The 18,476-nt window shown below is 43.1% G+C and overlaps 1 protein-coding gene across 2 annotated transcripts in view; it reads left to right on the forward strand.

The window, feature by feature from the left end:
- LRRTM4 (leucine rich repeat transmembrane neuronal 4) overlaps positions 1 to 18,476 on the forward strand; it is a 659,418-nt gene that overhangs the window by 269,868 nt on the left and 371,074 nt on the right. For both annotated transcript variants that reach the window (XR_009556043.1, XM_060250985.1), the window contains exon 3: positions 14,337 to 14,396. Coding sequence is in view for 1 of the 2 variants with exons in the window: in XM_060250985.1 (XP_060106968.1) it covers positions 14,337 to 14,396 (60 nt within the window). In the remaining variant the exon portion in view is untranslated. The remainder of the gene's footprint in view (positions 1 to 14,336; positions 14,397 to 18,476) is intronic.

Here is an 18,476-nt window from a genome sequence, read left to right on the forward strand (position 1 = left end):
CCTAAGCTCTGCTCACAACCTGAGTTCAATCCCCAGTGGAAGCTGGGTTTTCAGGTAGCTGGCTCGAGGTTGACTCATCCTTCCATGCTTCCAAGGTTGGTAAAATGAGTACCCAGCTTGCTGGGGGGAAAGTGTAGACGACTGGGGAAGGCAATGGCAAAACCACCCTGTAAAAAAGTCTGCCATAAAAATGTTGTGAAAGCAACGTCACCCCAGAGTCGGAAACAATTGGTGCTTGCACAGGGGACCTTTATTTTCCTTTTCCAACCTTTCATATCTTGGCTATGGCCCTGCGGTTTCAGGTTCAGAAGTAGTATGCCACTGAATAGCAGCTGTTGGCATCAGCACCAGGGGTGTTGCCTTGTTATGAACTTCCCAGAAGCATATTTTTTGGCCGCTGCAATAAACAAGACGCAGGTGTAGGTTGAACTTTGACTGATCCAGCAGGGCTGTTCAAGTGGTCTTGTGCTGGTTTTGTTGTCTCTAGGATATAGGTGATGGGAATTATGAAATACAGTAGAAGCATGGTTACCCAGAGGAAGGGTGATCAGCTCTGTATTATGGAATTATTGGAGACTGGGTGTGTGTGGAGCCTGGGGAGGAGAAAGACCTCAATAGGGTATAATGTCATAGAATTCACCTTCCAAAGCAGCTATTTTCCCCAGGAGAAGTGATCTCTTTTACCTGGAAACCTTGTAATTCAGGGAGATCTGCAGCCACCACCTGGAGACCGGTGACTCTAGTCCTTTGTTATCCAAGTTCACATTGATTTCTAAACTGTTATTAATTGTTATCTCTAGCCTGACACACAAAATGTCTTGAAAGAAGAATATACCATTCAGTTGCAGAAGCAAGACAAACTCTCTGAAATATATGATTTTAAATATCTGTAATTTCATGCAAGAAATCCAAAGTGTTCCAAGCCAGTGGTGCTATTAATTCTGAAATTCTAAATACTGTTACAGTAATTTTAGAGGGAAAAAAAGCAGATCTCATCACTGCATTTTTATAACTCAGATGAGTTAGCTGACTTTAAACTGATGAGTATTTCATGGTCAAAGTTGTGTCTTAGAAAGAATGGTGCTGTTCATCTGGAAAGACCTGGATTCAAACCTGGATTTGCAGTGAGAATAAGAAGGGAGAACCCCAGTTGTACCACCATGGCTTCCTCAGAGGAAGAACAGGGTGCTCATAAAACCAAAATTAAAGTGTTGACAACATTTTGCAGAAACATAGATTTGCACTATTTTCTTTTCAGTTCCTGAATTTTTGGGGTACATGCTCAAGACTGTCCATAGATATAAAAATTGCTTATTAGAAATGAGAAGGGTGATAATCCCCTGTCCTATTGTACCTTCTATTTTCTCTCTATCCCTAATTTAAGGCATTCCCTTCCTCTGTTCTCTTGGGGATCCTATTTCTCAACTGCATGGATTAGCTGTAACCAGCTTTTTTACTGGTGAAAAAGGATGGTGTTCTCTTTGACCATACTGGCAATCATGAGTAGAGTTACCAGCTTTGGTTTGGGAACTGTCTGGAGATTTTGGGGAGGGAACTGAAGCCTGGGGAGGATGGGGTTTGGATAGAGAAGGGATCTTAACAGCATACAATTCTGTAGGGTGGAGTTTGGAAAAGGGAGGGACCTCAGCAGGTTACAACTCCATAGAGCCTCCCCTCCAAAGCAGCCATTTTCTCCAGGGGAACTGATTTCTGTAAACTGGAGATCAGTTGTAATGCCAGGATATGTCCAAGCCCCAGCTGGAGGCTGACAACTCTAATCATGAGACTGGCAAGTACAAAAGCCATCAAAGATGGGGGGAGAGGTGTAGTGAGGTAGAGAGTTAGGTGAGACTGAGTTTAAAAGCTCATTAGAACATAAGAGAAGCAATGTTAGATCAGGCCAATGGCCCATCCAGTCCAACACTCTGTGTCACACAGTGGCCATATATATATATATATATATATATATATATATATATATATATATATATATATATATATATATATATATATATATATATATATATATATATATATACACACACACACACACACATACACATACACACACTGCGGCTAATAGCCACTGATGGACTTCTGCTCCATATTTTTATCTAAACCCCTCTTGAAGGTGGCTATGCTTGTTGGATCTAACCCTATGATGCCTATCCTGTTCTTTAGGATGGAGGAAAATGGCAATGCATTTGCTGAATAAACCCATTTTGTGCTTTCTTTTGCACTCTGTGTATAACTAAATGCCATTCCACATTCATTCCTACCACTATTTAGAAGCTTTTGGACTGGCAAAGAAGAGATAGAGCATCAGGCATCATGAGGCTAATTGTATTGACTAGTCACTATGATGAAGTGAAAAACATTGTCATGGCTGTTCCATGTAGAATCATCTTCTCTTGAATGTCCGTGGTGTTCTCAAATCACAAGACTGAAACGAGGTCACATCAGTTAACCTCCAAAGCAGACTGATCCCAGAAACAAGTTCTTGTGGGATTGTGAAATCTATTTTGCATCCAGTGTGTTATTACCCAAGCCAGCATTATGTATTGAATGAGATGTCTTGTGTCGACCAGTATATGCTTTCAACAGTTAAATGCTGCCTTTTTTCAGTGGGGACAAAAACTGTGTTCTTTAAATCAAGAGGGTAATTAATTTTCCTGACAAGCTTTCAAAGTGCTCGATTGAGATTTTAGGCATCATATATATGACTTGACAGTTTGCATTTGCTTGGGTTATTTCTTTCTCCCCTTTCTTCCCCCCAAGGTTTTTTATTTTTAAAAAAATCCTGAAAGCTCTGCTAAGCTGCATTGTTAATGTGTTCAGAGCCCCATGAACTCCAAGAGATTGGTTTATTGCTTAAAAGAAAACATCCTCTCTCTTTTTTGGCATTGGTACCCACCAAAAGAAGCATCATAGCTTTTGAATTTGATTTTTAACGCTCATTTTGCCCTTCAAAAGAAAGTGGCAACAATGTAGGCATGCACCAGTTCCACCAGCTCAGTTCTGTCCAGATTTCTCTGATTTTTTGTTCATAGCATTGTGTCCCTCCCTTGGTTCCAGTCTTGGTTGTTCCTTTTGTGGAAGGAAATTTCTAGGGTCAATAGGCTTAATTAAATTTGTCTATGCAGACTTGCTCGTACCACATTAGCATGTCCTCCATAGCACATCCAGTGTGGTCCCAATGCTGAGAATATTTATTTATATATTTATTTATAGTTTAGTTTTCAGAGAATGTGGCAGGATGGTACGGCAGAAAGGCTGCATGGTTCTGTGCTGGTATGCCCGCTATAGGGTTCGTCTTCTTCCAGTACACCCAGATGACTTCGAGCTCCTGGGGTTTATGTTTGCGGGCAAGTATTGTATGGATAGGGCTCTACCTATGGGATGCTCCATATCATGCTCCACCTTCGAATGCTTTAGCTCCTTTTTAGAGTGGGCATTGCGTAAGTGGGTGGGGTTTGCCAATTCAGTTCATTACCTTGATGATTTTTTGTTTGAGGGCCCAGGAGGGTCTGGGCAGTGTGCCCGGACACTCCACTCCTTTCTGCAGTCAAATTGTTAATAACATGGACAACTGCCATGTTGTCGCACCAGAAATGCACCACTTGGTTTGCCAACTCTGGACCCCAAAGCCGCACTGCAACAACTATTTGACTTCTAAATCTGTTCATGTTATGGACCTTGTGAGGGCTTTTACACTTGATTGTTTGCATCTTAACATTTTGTTTCTTGCCAAACATGTGCCTGGTGTGTGCAACGGAGTGGCGGACGCTCTGTCTCGCCGACAGATGGAGTGATTCAGACAGCTGGCACCGGAAGCTGACATGCGGCCGGCGCGAATGCCTCTGGGAATGTGGCAGCTTGGCGAGTTAATGTCGCATTTTGCCATTTCCGCTCCAACACCACAGCTTCGGACCACTTTGACAGCTTGGTCAAAGGAGGTGTATCGAACAGAACATAAATATTCAGGAATGGCATCATTAACCCACCCGCCTTTTGGAAACGACAAGTGGTGAATGAGCTGAAATTCACCCGGTGCCTTCTTCGGCACAGCCCCCAATGGAGATACCCTTAAATTAGGCACTGGTGGACTGTCAAAAGGGCCCAATACTCGGCCGTCAGCACATTCCTTCCGTATATTGTCCCGGACCACCTGCTCCATCCCAACGATAGAACGTAAATCCCTAGCCATAAAAAGGGCCCGAGGGCTCTGAAATGGAATATGAAACCCAACAGAAAAACCCTCAACAAGATAATCCCTATCAGCAACCTTAGGATAATGAGCCAGAAGTTCCTTAAGTACCCTCAGTCTGATGGGGCTGGGACCCTTTATTAGCCAAATGGGCACCACCACTGCCAGCAGTCCGCTTATCCCCTGACTTGGGCTTGGACTTACTGCAAGCAGACAAAGTGGGCACTCGTGCTTGTACTTGCACGTCTTGCGGTTATAGTTCCCCTGTGACGTATATTCCCAACACAGCAACCGGGGTTGAACCGGCTGCCCCGCCGCTGGGCGGGAACCACTCAAAGCTGCCTGTTTACTCACCAGATGCCCACTGTCTGATCTGTCCCCACTGTTGGGCTTACCCGGAGACATCAACTGCAGCCAAAGCTGCTGGTTAATCTGATCCCACGGCATTACAGGATTTAGTGCCGCCCTCATACGGAATTCCTCGTCATACTGCAGCCACGCAGCACCCGAGAAATCCGTGTAGGCCTTGTATATGATATCACAATATTGAAACCAAAGGGTGATTAACATGTGGAATTCACTGCCACAGGAGGTGGTGGCGGCCACAAGCATGGCCACCTTCAAGAGGGGGTTAGATAAAAATATGGAGCAGAGGTCCATCAGTGGCTATTAGCCACAGTGTGTATGTGTGTGTGTATATATATATATATATATATATATATATATATATATATATTTGGCCGCTGTGTGACACAGAATGTTGGACTGGATGGGCCATTGGCCTGATCTAACATGGCTTCTCTTATGTTCTTAAACAGTGGGGCGGTCCGTGAAGGATGCACCCGCGCTATAACACCTGCATATGTCAGAAAGCCGGGCAACCAACTGGTTCAATTCCTGTCAACCTTCCTCCGCTTGAGTTTCTCTTTGTCCTTTTCATCCAACTCATCTTTATCCTTCTTCTCCAATTCCCTATAAAGAAGGCTAAAGACATCAACATACTCGCCACGCAAAATTTTTTCGTGGGTAGCTACTGTCAAATGGTCACCCAGTGGCATGGCAGTGTCACCAAAAGACTGGGAGTGAAAAGGCAAAGAGCCATAGGGCATCGAGGGCAAGCCCCAACCACCCCAATGAGTGGCCGGCCAACCCACCGGCCAGGTATTATAAGACTGCTGACTCCACGGCAAGGCTCCCCCAATTGCCATCTGTGCTGTGGCCCCCTGTGAAGTGGAAGGCATAGCAGCTGATACAGACCCGTGGGTATTAGCCCATGGGAAAACTTGACCCTGGGAGGGCGTGGCCCACGCGCCCATGCCACCGGGAAAAATGAGAGACCCGGCCCTGGGCATACAAGAGCCACGGATCTAGAAGGTCCAGGCGTGCTTGGAGGAACCCAACCCCAGGGCCACCTGCTATTACCACCCTGGGTGCCTTGCTTACTGTCTGAGTTCTCGACATTGACCGCAAGCACCACTGGGGTTGGGGCCCCACCTGGCATGGAAGAGCCTGCCCCTGCAGGGACAGTGCCCTCCCCATCCGACTCAGAATCATCATCAGCAGGGGTCCAGTTAGCCATATCCTGTAAGGAAGAGAGACGAGCCAGAACTTCCTGTTCGAATGCCCTGGTGGATGTCCTAGCCGCCTTGCGTCCCTTAATTAAACTAGATGCAACCCGGTCCACATCATACTGTTTCTCCAATACCCCCAAATGCTCTATTATGGCAAGCCTAGTGCGTGCCTCATCTTCCTCACCAGGGCGTGGATTCGGTGGGCGCTTCTTGTCAACCCCCTTTTTGAGGGGCTGCTTACCTTTAGCTCCCCCCTTTCCCTTTCTAGGAGCCATAACCTACCACCTATCACTCCTGAGTCTCAAAAAAACCCACTCCCCAGTAAGGGGGGGAGGCTGTGTTGAAAAAAAAATCCAAAGGCCCCAAGAGGAGGGGGGGGGACGACGGGCAGAAGAAAATGTGAAGCTGCCTTTTACTGAATCAGCCCCACCACCCCGAGCCCCAAACGCCATCCGGTGGGGCTTCAAACCTCCTGCCTGAAAAGGCGGGGGGGGGGAGAGAAAAGGACCGACTCACTACCCCCAGGGACATAGCGAAAACCATGCTGAAATGCAAGCCGGTAGCTCAGGGATCCTCACAATGCGAAAGGGCAGAAGAAAATGTGAAGCTGCCTTTCCCTGAATCAACCTCACCACCCAAAGCCCCGAACGGCCGTCCGAAAGGGCTCCAACCCTCCCGTCTGAAAAGGCGACGAGTGGGGGGGGATACAGAGAAACCGCGCTAGAAACAAGCCGGTAGCTCAGGGATCCTCAGAACCGCAAGGACGAAAGGAGAGCCAATGAGGCTCAGGCGGGCCGCAACCGCGCGCTGCACGAGGGAGCTCCGAAAGACGCTCCCTTGCCCCAACGAAAGCCCGGACGAAACTGTGCCACAGAAGGCACGTCTGGGCTTAAAAGCCCTTAACCACGCCCCCCGTGATCCCTGGATGGGTGAGAGCCATTTGTCTCGCTCCGTCCAGGGAGGCAAAGAACGGCCCCTGCCCTAATGCCGCTGAAGCGGCGTGGGCGGGAAGGGGCCGCATTATCTGCAAAATGCAAAGCACTTCAGGGGACATACCAGAGGAAGCGGTCTTGAAGATACATGGGTCCCAAACTGCTCAAAGCCTTAAAGGTCAACACCAGAACCTTGACCCTGACTTGGTACTCCACAGGTTGAATATGTGTTGTCCATGATGTTCCAGTCAGGACTTGTGCCACTGCATTTTGGAGTTTCCAGATCAGGCGCAAGGGTAGGCTAGTATAAAGTGAATTAAAGTAGTCCAATCTAGAGATGACTGTTACATGGCTTTACTGAGGCCAGGTTGAGATGAGACAGGAAGGGGGGCAGTTGCCTCACTTGGCATAGCTGAAACCTGCATTGGTGTAGCTGAGAATAGAATTGATCAAGGTCATTGATCTGTTACAGAATTGATTCATGTCTTAATATCTCCTGTATTCTACTGTAAACTCACTCTGGATCCTTCCTCATAACACAATTACTCAGCCTCAATTTCCTATCCTTAAAATCAGAACAAAAGATCCTACCTTACAGGATGGTTGTCATGGCTCTTTGTAAAATACAAAGCACTTTGTAAAGACTACAAAGCACTTTGTAAAATACAAAACTTTATTTTGGGAAATATGTATTCTAGTAGACTCAGGAGGCTAGAACCTTGACAGACTCTGCTCCATTATTGTTGTCAACCTGATTTTGCTTTTATCTTCCATGAATTGATTTTAACTAGAATTGAATTTAATTTTTTGTTCACTTTTTGCCTTAAAGTGGAGGAGGCTGACTCCCCTACACCTTTAATTGTAGTTTATGGGGCTGCTCAGTCTTTGCAACAATAATTCCTCATCTTTTACTGCTACTGTTTTGCTGTTTCTCTTCTCTGTTTCACTCCTCTTTGATCATCCCAAACCAATCAGGGATCACTTACCGAAAATAATAACTCCTTGCCACACTGAAAATTTGGTGCCTCTGCTTCAAAAACAACAACACAGCCCTCCCCCCAAGAGCCCCCAACACCCACAAATTGATTCTCCATTATACCCCATGTGAACCAGTCTCCATAGGGTAGAATAGAGCACCCAGCAGACATTCCCCACCACACTTTCTGATGACCCTATAGTGAGGGGAGGGCCTCCAAACTGGGCGATCCTCTGTCCCTAACTGGAGATTGGCAACCCTATCAGAACTTTTAAACAATTTTTGAGAATTTTGTTTTCATGAAGAGGTTCTGGAACTCCATTCTTCTGAGTTCCACCAGAAAAAAAAAAACCCTGGCTAGGGTTATTTCCATAGAGTAACCAACTCATTAATACTTTCCCCTGCCATTTTACCAATGTCGATGTACACATGTATGGATCAGTTAAACACTGCATAAAAATAATCATGTTGCATCAAAGTTGCGTATTGCAGAGTTGTTTTTGTTGTTTGTAGTGTTTAATATATGAAGTACAAATGGGAGAGTGGGAAGATGCAACTGACCTGCAGAAAATAGTGCCCTTTAGAAATCCGTAATTAATTTTAGCAATTCCCCTAAATAACAGGGAATTGGAATGTGGCACAGAGAGAGACATTCCACAACTGTTTTAAAAAAACAACAACAGTAATTCCTATGCTTCAGTTTAACTTGAGGTGACCACTAGTTTTAACAATAAATTATATTTCAGCTTTCTGTGAGTTTTTAATCTATATCTACTGATCCTATTGAGCATATGGTTTGTTACATAGTTGCATAAGCAAAAGAGAGCAAATAAACCCAGTTATCTCTTCCAAGGATAGGACAACCTAATTTTTGACAATGTAGGACAAGACTAAAAGGAAGGGCAATTGTTAACTACTAAAAACTTGGAATTAACGAGTCTGGACTAATACATTACTTGTTACATTATGCAGTTTTAAAAAACACAGTGACAATTTTTAAAGTGTACTATTTATATCACACTGGGGTGGTAATTTTCAAGATAATACTGAATGATATTTATTCTGTTTTGTAATGGAAAATGCAATTTGCTTAAAATTAAACAGAGAGGGAGGAAGGGAGATGTGATGGTAACTGCAACTGAATGAAATCCAGAATCTTTGTACTATAAATTTCTGATTTTTGACAAAATAGTAGGGTTGCCTGGCAACCAGTGTGGGGATCCTTGGCTCTTTCCAGGATCTTCTGCTGCAAGCATTAAGCATGTGTAATGACATTACCCAGAAGTGATGTCATGACATTACTGATGTTGGGGGAGAAGTGAAGTGCAAGTTTTTTGGGCAAAACACCTTGGTTTGTTGCATATTTCACCATAGAGTTTTGCCCCAAAACTAGAAAGTTGCAGAGCGATGTCTGCAACATGATAATGTCACTTCCAGATGATATCATCATGTTGCCTTTTGGGTCAGTTTGGGGCAGGATTTTCTTCCACCAGTCAGCTGACCAGAAATGAGGAAGCACCCCACAAAAGAGAGGGTTCCCACAGCCCTGGCAGGGATCTGACAACCCTACAAAATAGGCCCAAAGTCACCCAGTGAACTTCCATGGCAGAGGGGGGTCCATGAACCTCAGTCTCTGGAATCCTGATCTGAAAACTCTACCACATTGGAGACAGTGGCATGGCTGCTGTAATTTGAGGAGGCTCAGCAGGAATGTGATTTCCTAGAGTCCATCCTCAGAAACTGTAAATTTCCTCCAGGGGAACTGATGACTTCAGTCTGAAGATCAGCTGTAATTCTACCCAACCCGAAAGTTGGCAAACCTACCTTTGAATCAGGAATCATGCTACCCATGGGAGCAGAGACGTTTCAGAAGGGTGCTTTAATAACCTCCCAACTCATTGTGTCCATGTTGCAAAATATCCTTCTCCTAAGTTGCTTTCCCCTACACACAGACTTTTGAATGGATAGAATATTAAAATTATATAGGAGGAAAAACTGCTGGGGCCAGTTTGCTGCAGGGAAATTGTTGCAGGGGTGGATTGGCCATATAATTTACAGGGAAATTTCCTGGTGAGCTGCCGCCATAAAGGGGCACTGGCAGCCAGGAGCAATCAGACATAAGCTGCAGTGGTGATGGTGGCTATTCTTGCCTGCTTACCAATTATCTTCTTCTGCACTGCCACCAGCTTTTAAAAGGAGGCAATGAATGAGTCATTGCCCATTGCTAGCACTACTGAGCTGTGCAAACCTTGGTCCCGAAATACCTGAATATTTGAGGGTGGAAACTGGGAGACTGGAGTTTGTGGAAGGAAGGGCAGCTCAATAGAGTATAATGCCATACAGTTTCCCTTCCAAAGCAGCCATTTGCTCCAGGAGATGTGGAATAAATGCTTTAAACAAACAAACAAACAAGAAATAGTTGATTTGAGCAGTCTGGAGATCAGTTGTAATTTCAGGAGATCACCAGCTCGCACCCTGAGGTTGGCAATCCTACCTGTAGCCCTGTCTTGTAGCACCCACCACTAATGTTGACTTGATCCAGGGCCATTCTAACTTACCTCTAAATTGTGGACAGCAAAAGGGTGCAACTTCTCCCCAACTGCCTTCCTGCTTCACCCCCCTTGGAATCAGACCTTCTGGATCTGGATGGATCCTTGTGAACATGAATTTGTGTATAATGTCTAGAGTGGGCCTTAGGCTTGTGTTTCTCTTTGACTGTTTTCAATGGAAAAAACTATTGATTCTTCTGACAGCCTGGTTTCTTTTGTACCAGCAACTACCTCCCTCCGATCTCCATTTAAAATCCAATTGCAATTTAAGAATGAAGCATTTTGACTACAATTGGATGAGTGTTTTAATTAGAGATAAGAGATGCAGCCTGCTGATATCAGCTGTAGATAGTCTGCTTGCAATGGCTTGCTTCCCACTGACATATAATGCATCATTTGGGCTACATCAGCAAGATAAGTTTATATGTATTTTTTTTTAAGCGGAATGGTTGAGGGAGGATATATCTACACTTAAATAGCTCCTCCAGTGCCTATTAGCTGTGAGGAGATTGTAGAAGAGTCAGGACATCTCTCTGATGAATGAAACCAGAACTGTAAAGGCACCATGCCTTAAACTAAACCATTAAGATCTTCTGGTATATAACAACAAGAGTTGAATGGGCGTGTGGAAAACTTCCTTTTTTCCTACTAAAAGTGGTCTCACATAGGTGGGAGAATCAGTGTGGAGTAGGGGTTAAGAGTGCTGGACTAGTATCTGAGAAGCCTGGGTTGATATCCCCACTTCTGCCATGGAAGCTCACTGTGTGACAGGGTTGCCAACCTCCAAGTGGTAGCTGGAAATCTCCTGGGATTCCTTCCAACTGATCTTCAGGTGACAGAGGCCTGTTTGCTGTGCCATTATGTCCATTGAAGTCCCTTTCCTCCCTAAGCACTGCCCTCCTCAGGCTCCACTCCCCAAATCTCCAGTTGTTTCCCAACCTGGAACTGGCAAACTTACTAGGTGACCTTGGGCCAATCCCACTCTCAGCCTAACCTACCTCACAGGGTTGTTGAAAACAAAATGGAGGAGAGGAGATAATGTAAGATAATCTGAGCCCCTGCTGGGGAGAAAGGCAAGGTACAAATGAATTAAATAAATTTCCAAAACTAGATGAAAGGTTTTCACCAAGGCAGGATTTTTAAGCAATCATTTTGATCAGAGCATAACACCATATTTCCTTCTGTTCACTGAAAGACACAGAGGCAGGGTGTGGGTAAAAGTGATAAGAAATTTTGTATTACCGTTCCATTATTTGAAAGTTCAAGTTTCTTAATAGATTCTCCACACTTGGTACAAAATTGTAGTCATTCTCTTCTCTTTCTTTTTCGTGACCATGTTAATAAAATTCACTAGAAAATATTTCTGCTCAGATAGATGCCTGGTTTTATGTTAGCTACTGCTAGATGACATAAAATGGTGTAAAACTGTACTAAACAAACAAAGTTTTCTAGGGGGAAAAAACAGAAGAGATGAAGATAAGCTTTTATACTATGTACAACAGTTTGAAATAACCAATGCATTACAAAAATAAAATAAATATTCTCCTGCTTGTGGTGTGTGTCCCTCCATCTGCTTATGTATATATTCTTTGTCATGTTAAAAAAGCAAAACAAAACAAAAAAACCCAGAATAATCTGAGTGAACCTGGTTTCATTGTCCAATTACAGTCTTAACTGGTTTGCTGTTCACAGATGTAGAATTTCTGCTTCAGTTGGTTATACATAAGAAAACTTTCTACTGTATCAAAACCAACCCCTCAAAAAAGTAGGATATGAAATTACTTAGGAAGAGATGATGGTATCCACACCAATTATTTGAGCTACCACCAAGATTATTTGGGCTATCACTATGGCTTTAAAGTTTGGGGCAGAGTATGCATACAGTGTTGCAGGCAATCCAGACTATTTTTGTTGTAGCTGCACTTCTGTGGCTAGGGATGAACAGGTCAGGGTTTGGGAAGGAAAAGGAGTTTGATGTGGGTATAATGCCATGTAATCCACCTTCCAAAGAGTTCATTTTCTCCAGCAAAACTGATCTCTGTTGTCCGGAAATCAGTTGTAATCCCAGGAGTTGGGATACCAGCCTCGAGGTGGGACCCGGGGTTCCCCTGGAAGTACAGCTCATCTCCAGACTACAGAGATCAGGTGCTTTGGGGGGTGGACACTATAGTATTGCACCTTGTCAAGGTCCCTGTCCTCCCCAGGTTTCATCCCCAAATCTCCAGGAGTGTCCTAACTTGAATCTGGCAACCCTGCATGCCCCTTCCCTGCTTGTGGCGAGGGGGCACCTGGCAACTCTGTCCAGGAGATCTCCAGTCAATTGCCTGGAGGTTGGCAGCCATACTGGAGACTTAAGACTTTCCAGGTGTGTGGGGGGGATGCATGTGACATGTGCTTAATGATGTCATGTGGAAGTGATGTCATCACACTGGCAATTATGTGTATGACATTGGTATTTGGGGCAAAACTCTATGCCCAAAACACCAGAGGGTCACCGTGTGACATTGCTGGTGTGATGACATCACTTCCATGTGACATCATTACATCACATTTGAGGGTGGAATTTCACCACCCCCGGCTAGGTGGCTGGTGGTGAAGAGACCCAAAATCCCAGGAATCTCTTGCCCCCAACTAGGAAATGGCATCCCTAGTGATATCACATCTCCCGAGCACTTGATTCATGCCCTTTAACATGCCCCAAACGAAAAGTGGGATATGATAGTAACAGTACCTGTTCTCATAACAAGAATTGTTTCACCACTCTGTCTACTGCTTAAAGCTTTTATCAAGAGCCAGTTTGGCACTGTGTTGAGACTATCAGTCTAGAATCTTGGAGTCCCAGGTCTGAATCCCCACTCTGCCAGGGAAACCTACTTGGTGACCTTGGCCCAGCCACACAAACCCAGCCTAACATTCCTCACTGTGTTCTTCTTGTGACAATAAAATGGAATAGGAGGCAACAAGATTGGAAGCCAAACTGTGTCCACAGTGGGAAGAAAAGCACATACATATTTGATTTAAAAATAAAATATATGTATATTGGCTCTCCACAAACATGTTCCCGAAAAAGTTAATGGTAGTACCTCAGTTCAGAGTTATAAATTCCATGCAAATAAACATAGATGAAATCTAAAACAGAACAAACTTCTAAAACCAACAATCGCATCCTAAAACAACACCAGCTAATTAAAAACCTAGTACAACCAAGAAACAGCAAATCAAGGGGGAAACAAAATCATACACCAATTAATTAAAAGCATCTAAGCCTTTTAGTGTGTGATGGCTCACTGTCTATGACTTAGTTGCAAAAACAGTAGTTAAGAAGCAGCAACATTTAAGTACTAGCACTCTAATACTGAAAACAACAACAACAATGACACTGGGGTGAGGATAGGGTTGCCAACCTCCAGATAGGGATTGGAAATCTCCCAGGATTACTACTGATCTCCAGCCAACAGAAATTGACTTCCTTGGAGAAAATGACTGCTTTGGTGGGTATACTGTAAGGAATGATACATATTGTGGTCCCTCCCCTCCACCAAACCTTCCCGTTCTCTGGTTCTACCTTCAGATATTCAGGAATTTCCAACTTGGCATTAGCAACCCCCCAAGGCAAGGCAGGGTGTTCAGCAGTCACAATCCATCTGAATAACTAGCCTTTTCCCAAAGAATTAGCAAAAGGTCTTAATGCTAATCCATTACTCTCTTGCATTTGCTTGTAACATGCCTTAAACAAGGGAGTGGTTGGGGAAAGATCCACTGGATATCTCTGTGGGAGCTGCAGAAGAACGTCCTATTGAAAGTTAACAGGCAGAAAGATTTCAGTTCATCCATCTGATGTCTGGAAGGATGGAAGCAGGGGAAGGGATCAAAAGTTCACATGGCTAATGTTGGGGTGGATTCTGCTTTTATTTGCCAACAGCCAGTCAAACTTGCTCTGCTGAATTTGCCAGCTGCTGGTTAATAAGGCTCTTTGCCATTTTTTAGGAATGCATTTTATATTTACATTGTATGGTGAATGTCTTGTACCTAGATGGATTGCAGAGTTTAAATAAATAATAATAGAGCTGTGTATTGTTTCCCTTGCCATTATCTTCTCAGCTCTCCGGAGATGTCCTCTTTCAAAAAGGAATTGTCATGGATGATTGTGCAGTGAATAAGGTAGGAATTAATTATAACTGAGGCATTTTTCTTCTTATTGTTTCTTCTTTTTATTTTATGCCAGCAAAGGGCATCTGTGGGTCATGACTGGGATGATCTTGTGTATTTCACCTGGAAGATTTCCTTTTTTCACCAGCTCACAGTGTCAGCAGCATAGATCAAACCATGATTATCATAAAACAGAGAGAGAAACCTACAACTTGTCTTCTTCAGTGCCACAAGCTAATACTCCTGAGAATTACCTCCAGCTTTATTGTCAATTTTCAGAACCATTTGCATTTGTTTGTTCCAGGAACAATACAAAAACAAAACAGCAATGCAATAATAGAAACCAAATGATTCAGAATAATCCCATGTATTAATATGACTCTTTGACTTCAGGGTAGGCCTTTTCACACTGGAAGGGTAGAAATAATCACTCTTTTATTTCTAACTCTCTTCTTCATCAGTTTGAATTCTCTACTTGATTAAGCAAAATAAATTCCCACCTCTAGAAAGAATACAGAATGAGTTGCAATATGATTGCAAGGTGAACAGGTGAGAATGCAACCAAAGTTTTAAGGAGATGGCATTTCCCAGTAAGTTTTGCATGACACAGGTTACAGTTTGGGGTACAGTTAAGAGGGAAGAAATCAGCTTCTCATTCCAAGGACTAGGATCATCCAGTCCAATGTTGTCTATGACCAAATGTGTCATATTCCGCAAATGCATGTCCCAATGTAGTCCCATAAGTGTGTGCCTTTAATTTCTGCTTTCATTTGTTCCCAGGGGAACAAGAAAGTGCACTTAGTTTGCAATAGAAGAAGGGTATGGAGTAGAAGAGAAGGGAGAGAGTAGGATGGGAGAAAGGATTCAGATTTTCAATCACTTCCCTGGCCATCAAACTCAAATATCCTTTAGCTGCTCAAGAAGAGTGCATACAAGGAGCATGTCAATCCAGAACTGTGCCTATTTTATTAATTTTGCACACGTGGTTTTGAGTGATATGAAAGAATCTGATTCAAGCCCTAACCAATAGCCAGAGCAGCCCAAGCAGCTGGTAAATGCAGCAGTGTTTTAATGGATACTACTTGAAGCAACGTGCATACCAGAGATTGTCTCTCCTATCAGTATCTGGTAGAATGTCATTTAATGAATGTCATTCATTATGGGTCCTGTGGGGGACCTCCCAGCTTCATGGTATTGTAATGATGGATGCTGCAAGGAACCTTGAATATACATTCATCATCATCTGGATGAGAGCCTAGTTAGAAAGCAAACAAAAATCTATAGGTCACATATGAAGTTTATTTACCAGATTAACAAATGGATATTTCCATCCAAGAAGGTGAGATGATTACTTCTGTTAACATATTTAATCCTCACATTATCCCTATGGTGTGAACTAATCCAAGAAATTTAAACTTGCACAAGACCACCTGTTGGAAGCTTCCATGCTAGTTCATGTGTTATTTTATAGTTGCATGCAGGGCTTTTTTTGTAGCAGGAACTCCTTGCATATTAGGCCACACACCCCTGATGTAGCCAATCCTCCATGAGCTTTCAGGGGTCTTAGTACAGAGTACTTAGTACGGACTGGCTGCATCTGGGGTGTGTGGCTTAATATGCAAATGAGTTCCTGCTACAAAAAAGCCCTGATTGCATGCATTTGAATAAATAAATGTATAGAAATGAGATGTAGCTTTAATTCATACCCATTTTGGACAGTGGACATTTTTGGTTTGCCAGGAGTCAGGTCTTTGTGATAATCTGATCTACATAGACAAGAGTTTAGTAGAACTAAAATGTGTATTCAGAGCTGGATTTCAGTCAATGGATTTCAAAAGGCTTCTCATCTGAATTTTTCATGAGGTGTATTGAAACTTTCACTGAAAGTTCACAAGAAGGGATTTATATGCACATTTCATCAGGTTGCACTTTGCTCATTGACCCTTTTCTCTCATTTATATTATGCAATGTTTGGCTGCCTTGACTGAGGGTTAAATGAACTTCAAAGACATGTTAAGTTTTGAAGGGATGATGGTGTAACAGTGTCTTCAAAGCCCACAATTTCAGTCCATGTGAGAATTCCCATAGCCTGTAAAACCTCAAACTCCACTACTTGTAACATAGCATTCGAAACGTTTCTCTGCTTCCATAGCAGGCTGTTCTTTGATAAGTGATGGTAAATTTAACCCAGTCTCTCATTCCCAAAGTGGCTCACCACTTACCTCTGGGGAGACCATAAAAGTATATGAAGGCCACAACCTTGCCCTAGCACCCAGTGCTCAGAAATATTCTTATATGGAACATAGGGTTTAATTTGGTCACCATAGCTAATATCTATTGATAGACCTATCCTCCTCTAGTCTAGTCCTCTGTAAAGTGATTTTAGATTTTCTTCAGAAGTCCCACACAAGTGAACAGAGATAATCCCCACCCCCTTTCCCAGTTTACTTTGCTGTGTTCCATTGTTTAAAGTAAGGATGTCAAACTCATTTGCTATGAGGGCCGTATCTGACATAAATGAGACCTTGTCAGGCTGAGCCAAGTGTACCATAAGATGTAATGCCAGGTAGAGGAGATATAAACTTTGCAAAGGACACACACAGACACAATTAAAGATTTTTTAAAAAGACTGAAAGCATGCTTGAAAAGATTAGCACTCTTGCAATATTTTATTTAATGGTTTCTGATAACAGAGACCTCTTGCTCTGACTTATTGCATCAGAATCTGTGCTGTAGCCATCTTGAATAGGCTGTTCAAGTGTGTATTTGCTAAGTTGCAAACCTACTTTTGATTTATTGACATTCATTACAGATATCTCATGGTCAATGCTTTGAGCCTAAGACCCAGGGGAAAACATGAAATAACTGGGTATTGTGAGCTTTTGTACATATGTTGCTTCATATGCTGGTCATATAGAGAAAACAGAGGCTTTGTTCTGTGGTTGAGCAAGCCTGGCAAAGCAAGCGGTGATGCAGAAGGAAGCAATATAAAGAGAAGGAAGCAGATGGCAGTGAGTTGCTCACAGGCCTGATAGGAACACTCCATGGACCTGATCTGGTTCTCGGGCCACAGGTTTGACACCCATGGTTTAAACTATTTTCTCCCTCCAGCCATGACCTAACCTGAAAAACAAATGCCCAAAGAAATGAGCCACAATGAAAATGAGCCACTGTAGTGTAGTGGTTAGACTGTTGTACTAGTATAGTGGAGCTTCAGGTTCTGATCGACAAAGAAACTCATGGGATGATCTTGGGCCAGTCACTTGCTCCCTCCCTCTCTCTCAGTTTAATATACCTCACTGTGTTGTTTAGAGGATGAAATAGAGTACAAAAGGACCACAAACACCACTTAGCTCCTTAGAGGAATGGTTGGATAAAAATACAATCAGTAGTAAGTGAGCAGTGTTCAGCTCCTGTTATGTATGTGCCCTATTAGAAGTAAAAGAATATTAAACTCTTCTCCCCCCGCCATTACGGTATTATGTATGCATTATTTAAAAAGTTGATATCTCTCCTTTCCATGTGGCTCAAGGTGGGTTACAATTCCAGAAGTTAAAAAAATATATACAAATACAGTAAAACTCTATTTCCTGCCCTCAGCAAGAAAACATGTGAAGCTAAATTCCATTAAAAGTCCTCACAAATAATCAAAAACCCTACAGAACCTCCTAAAAATGTCTGAAGACAGTGCCCCACTCCTTCCCTCTGGGGCCTGTATTCTACAAGATCGGAATCATTATAGAAAAAGGAACAGTGGACCACTTCGAGCAGTGGAAGAACTAGAAGGTGGCAACTAGAAGACCACAGCTGGTATGCAGGGACATATGGAGAGAGATGCTCCTTCAGATATGTGGGTCCTAGAGTAGGACTATAATGGTTATGGCCAGTATGACCAAGTGAGCACAAGAATAAGTACATTTGTTCCCAACCCCCCTCCATCATATCTAGCTTGATGCTAAAATGTAACACAAAGACATGTGAAATGCTTAAGATTTGATCTTTCCACTTGTATCAATGAACAAAATATGTTCTCTCTCTGTCTTGCTTTGCAAATTTGACCTTTGCATTTTAGATTAAACAAACATAGATACT

Source organism: Heteronotia binoei, chromosome 12, assembly GCF_032191835.1.
Source record: "Heteronotia binoei isolate CCM8104 ecotype False Entrance Well chromosome 12, APGP_CSIRO_Hbin_v1, whole genome shotgun sequence".
NCBI classification, from domain to species: Eukaryota; Metazoa; Chordata; class Lepidosauria; order Squamata; family Gekkonidae; genus Heteronotia; species Heteronotia binoei.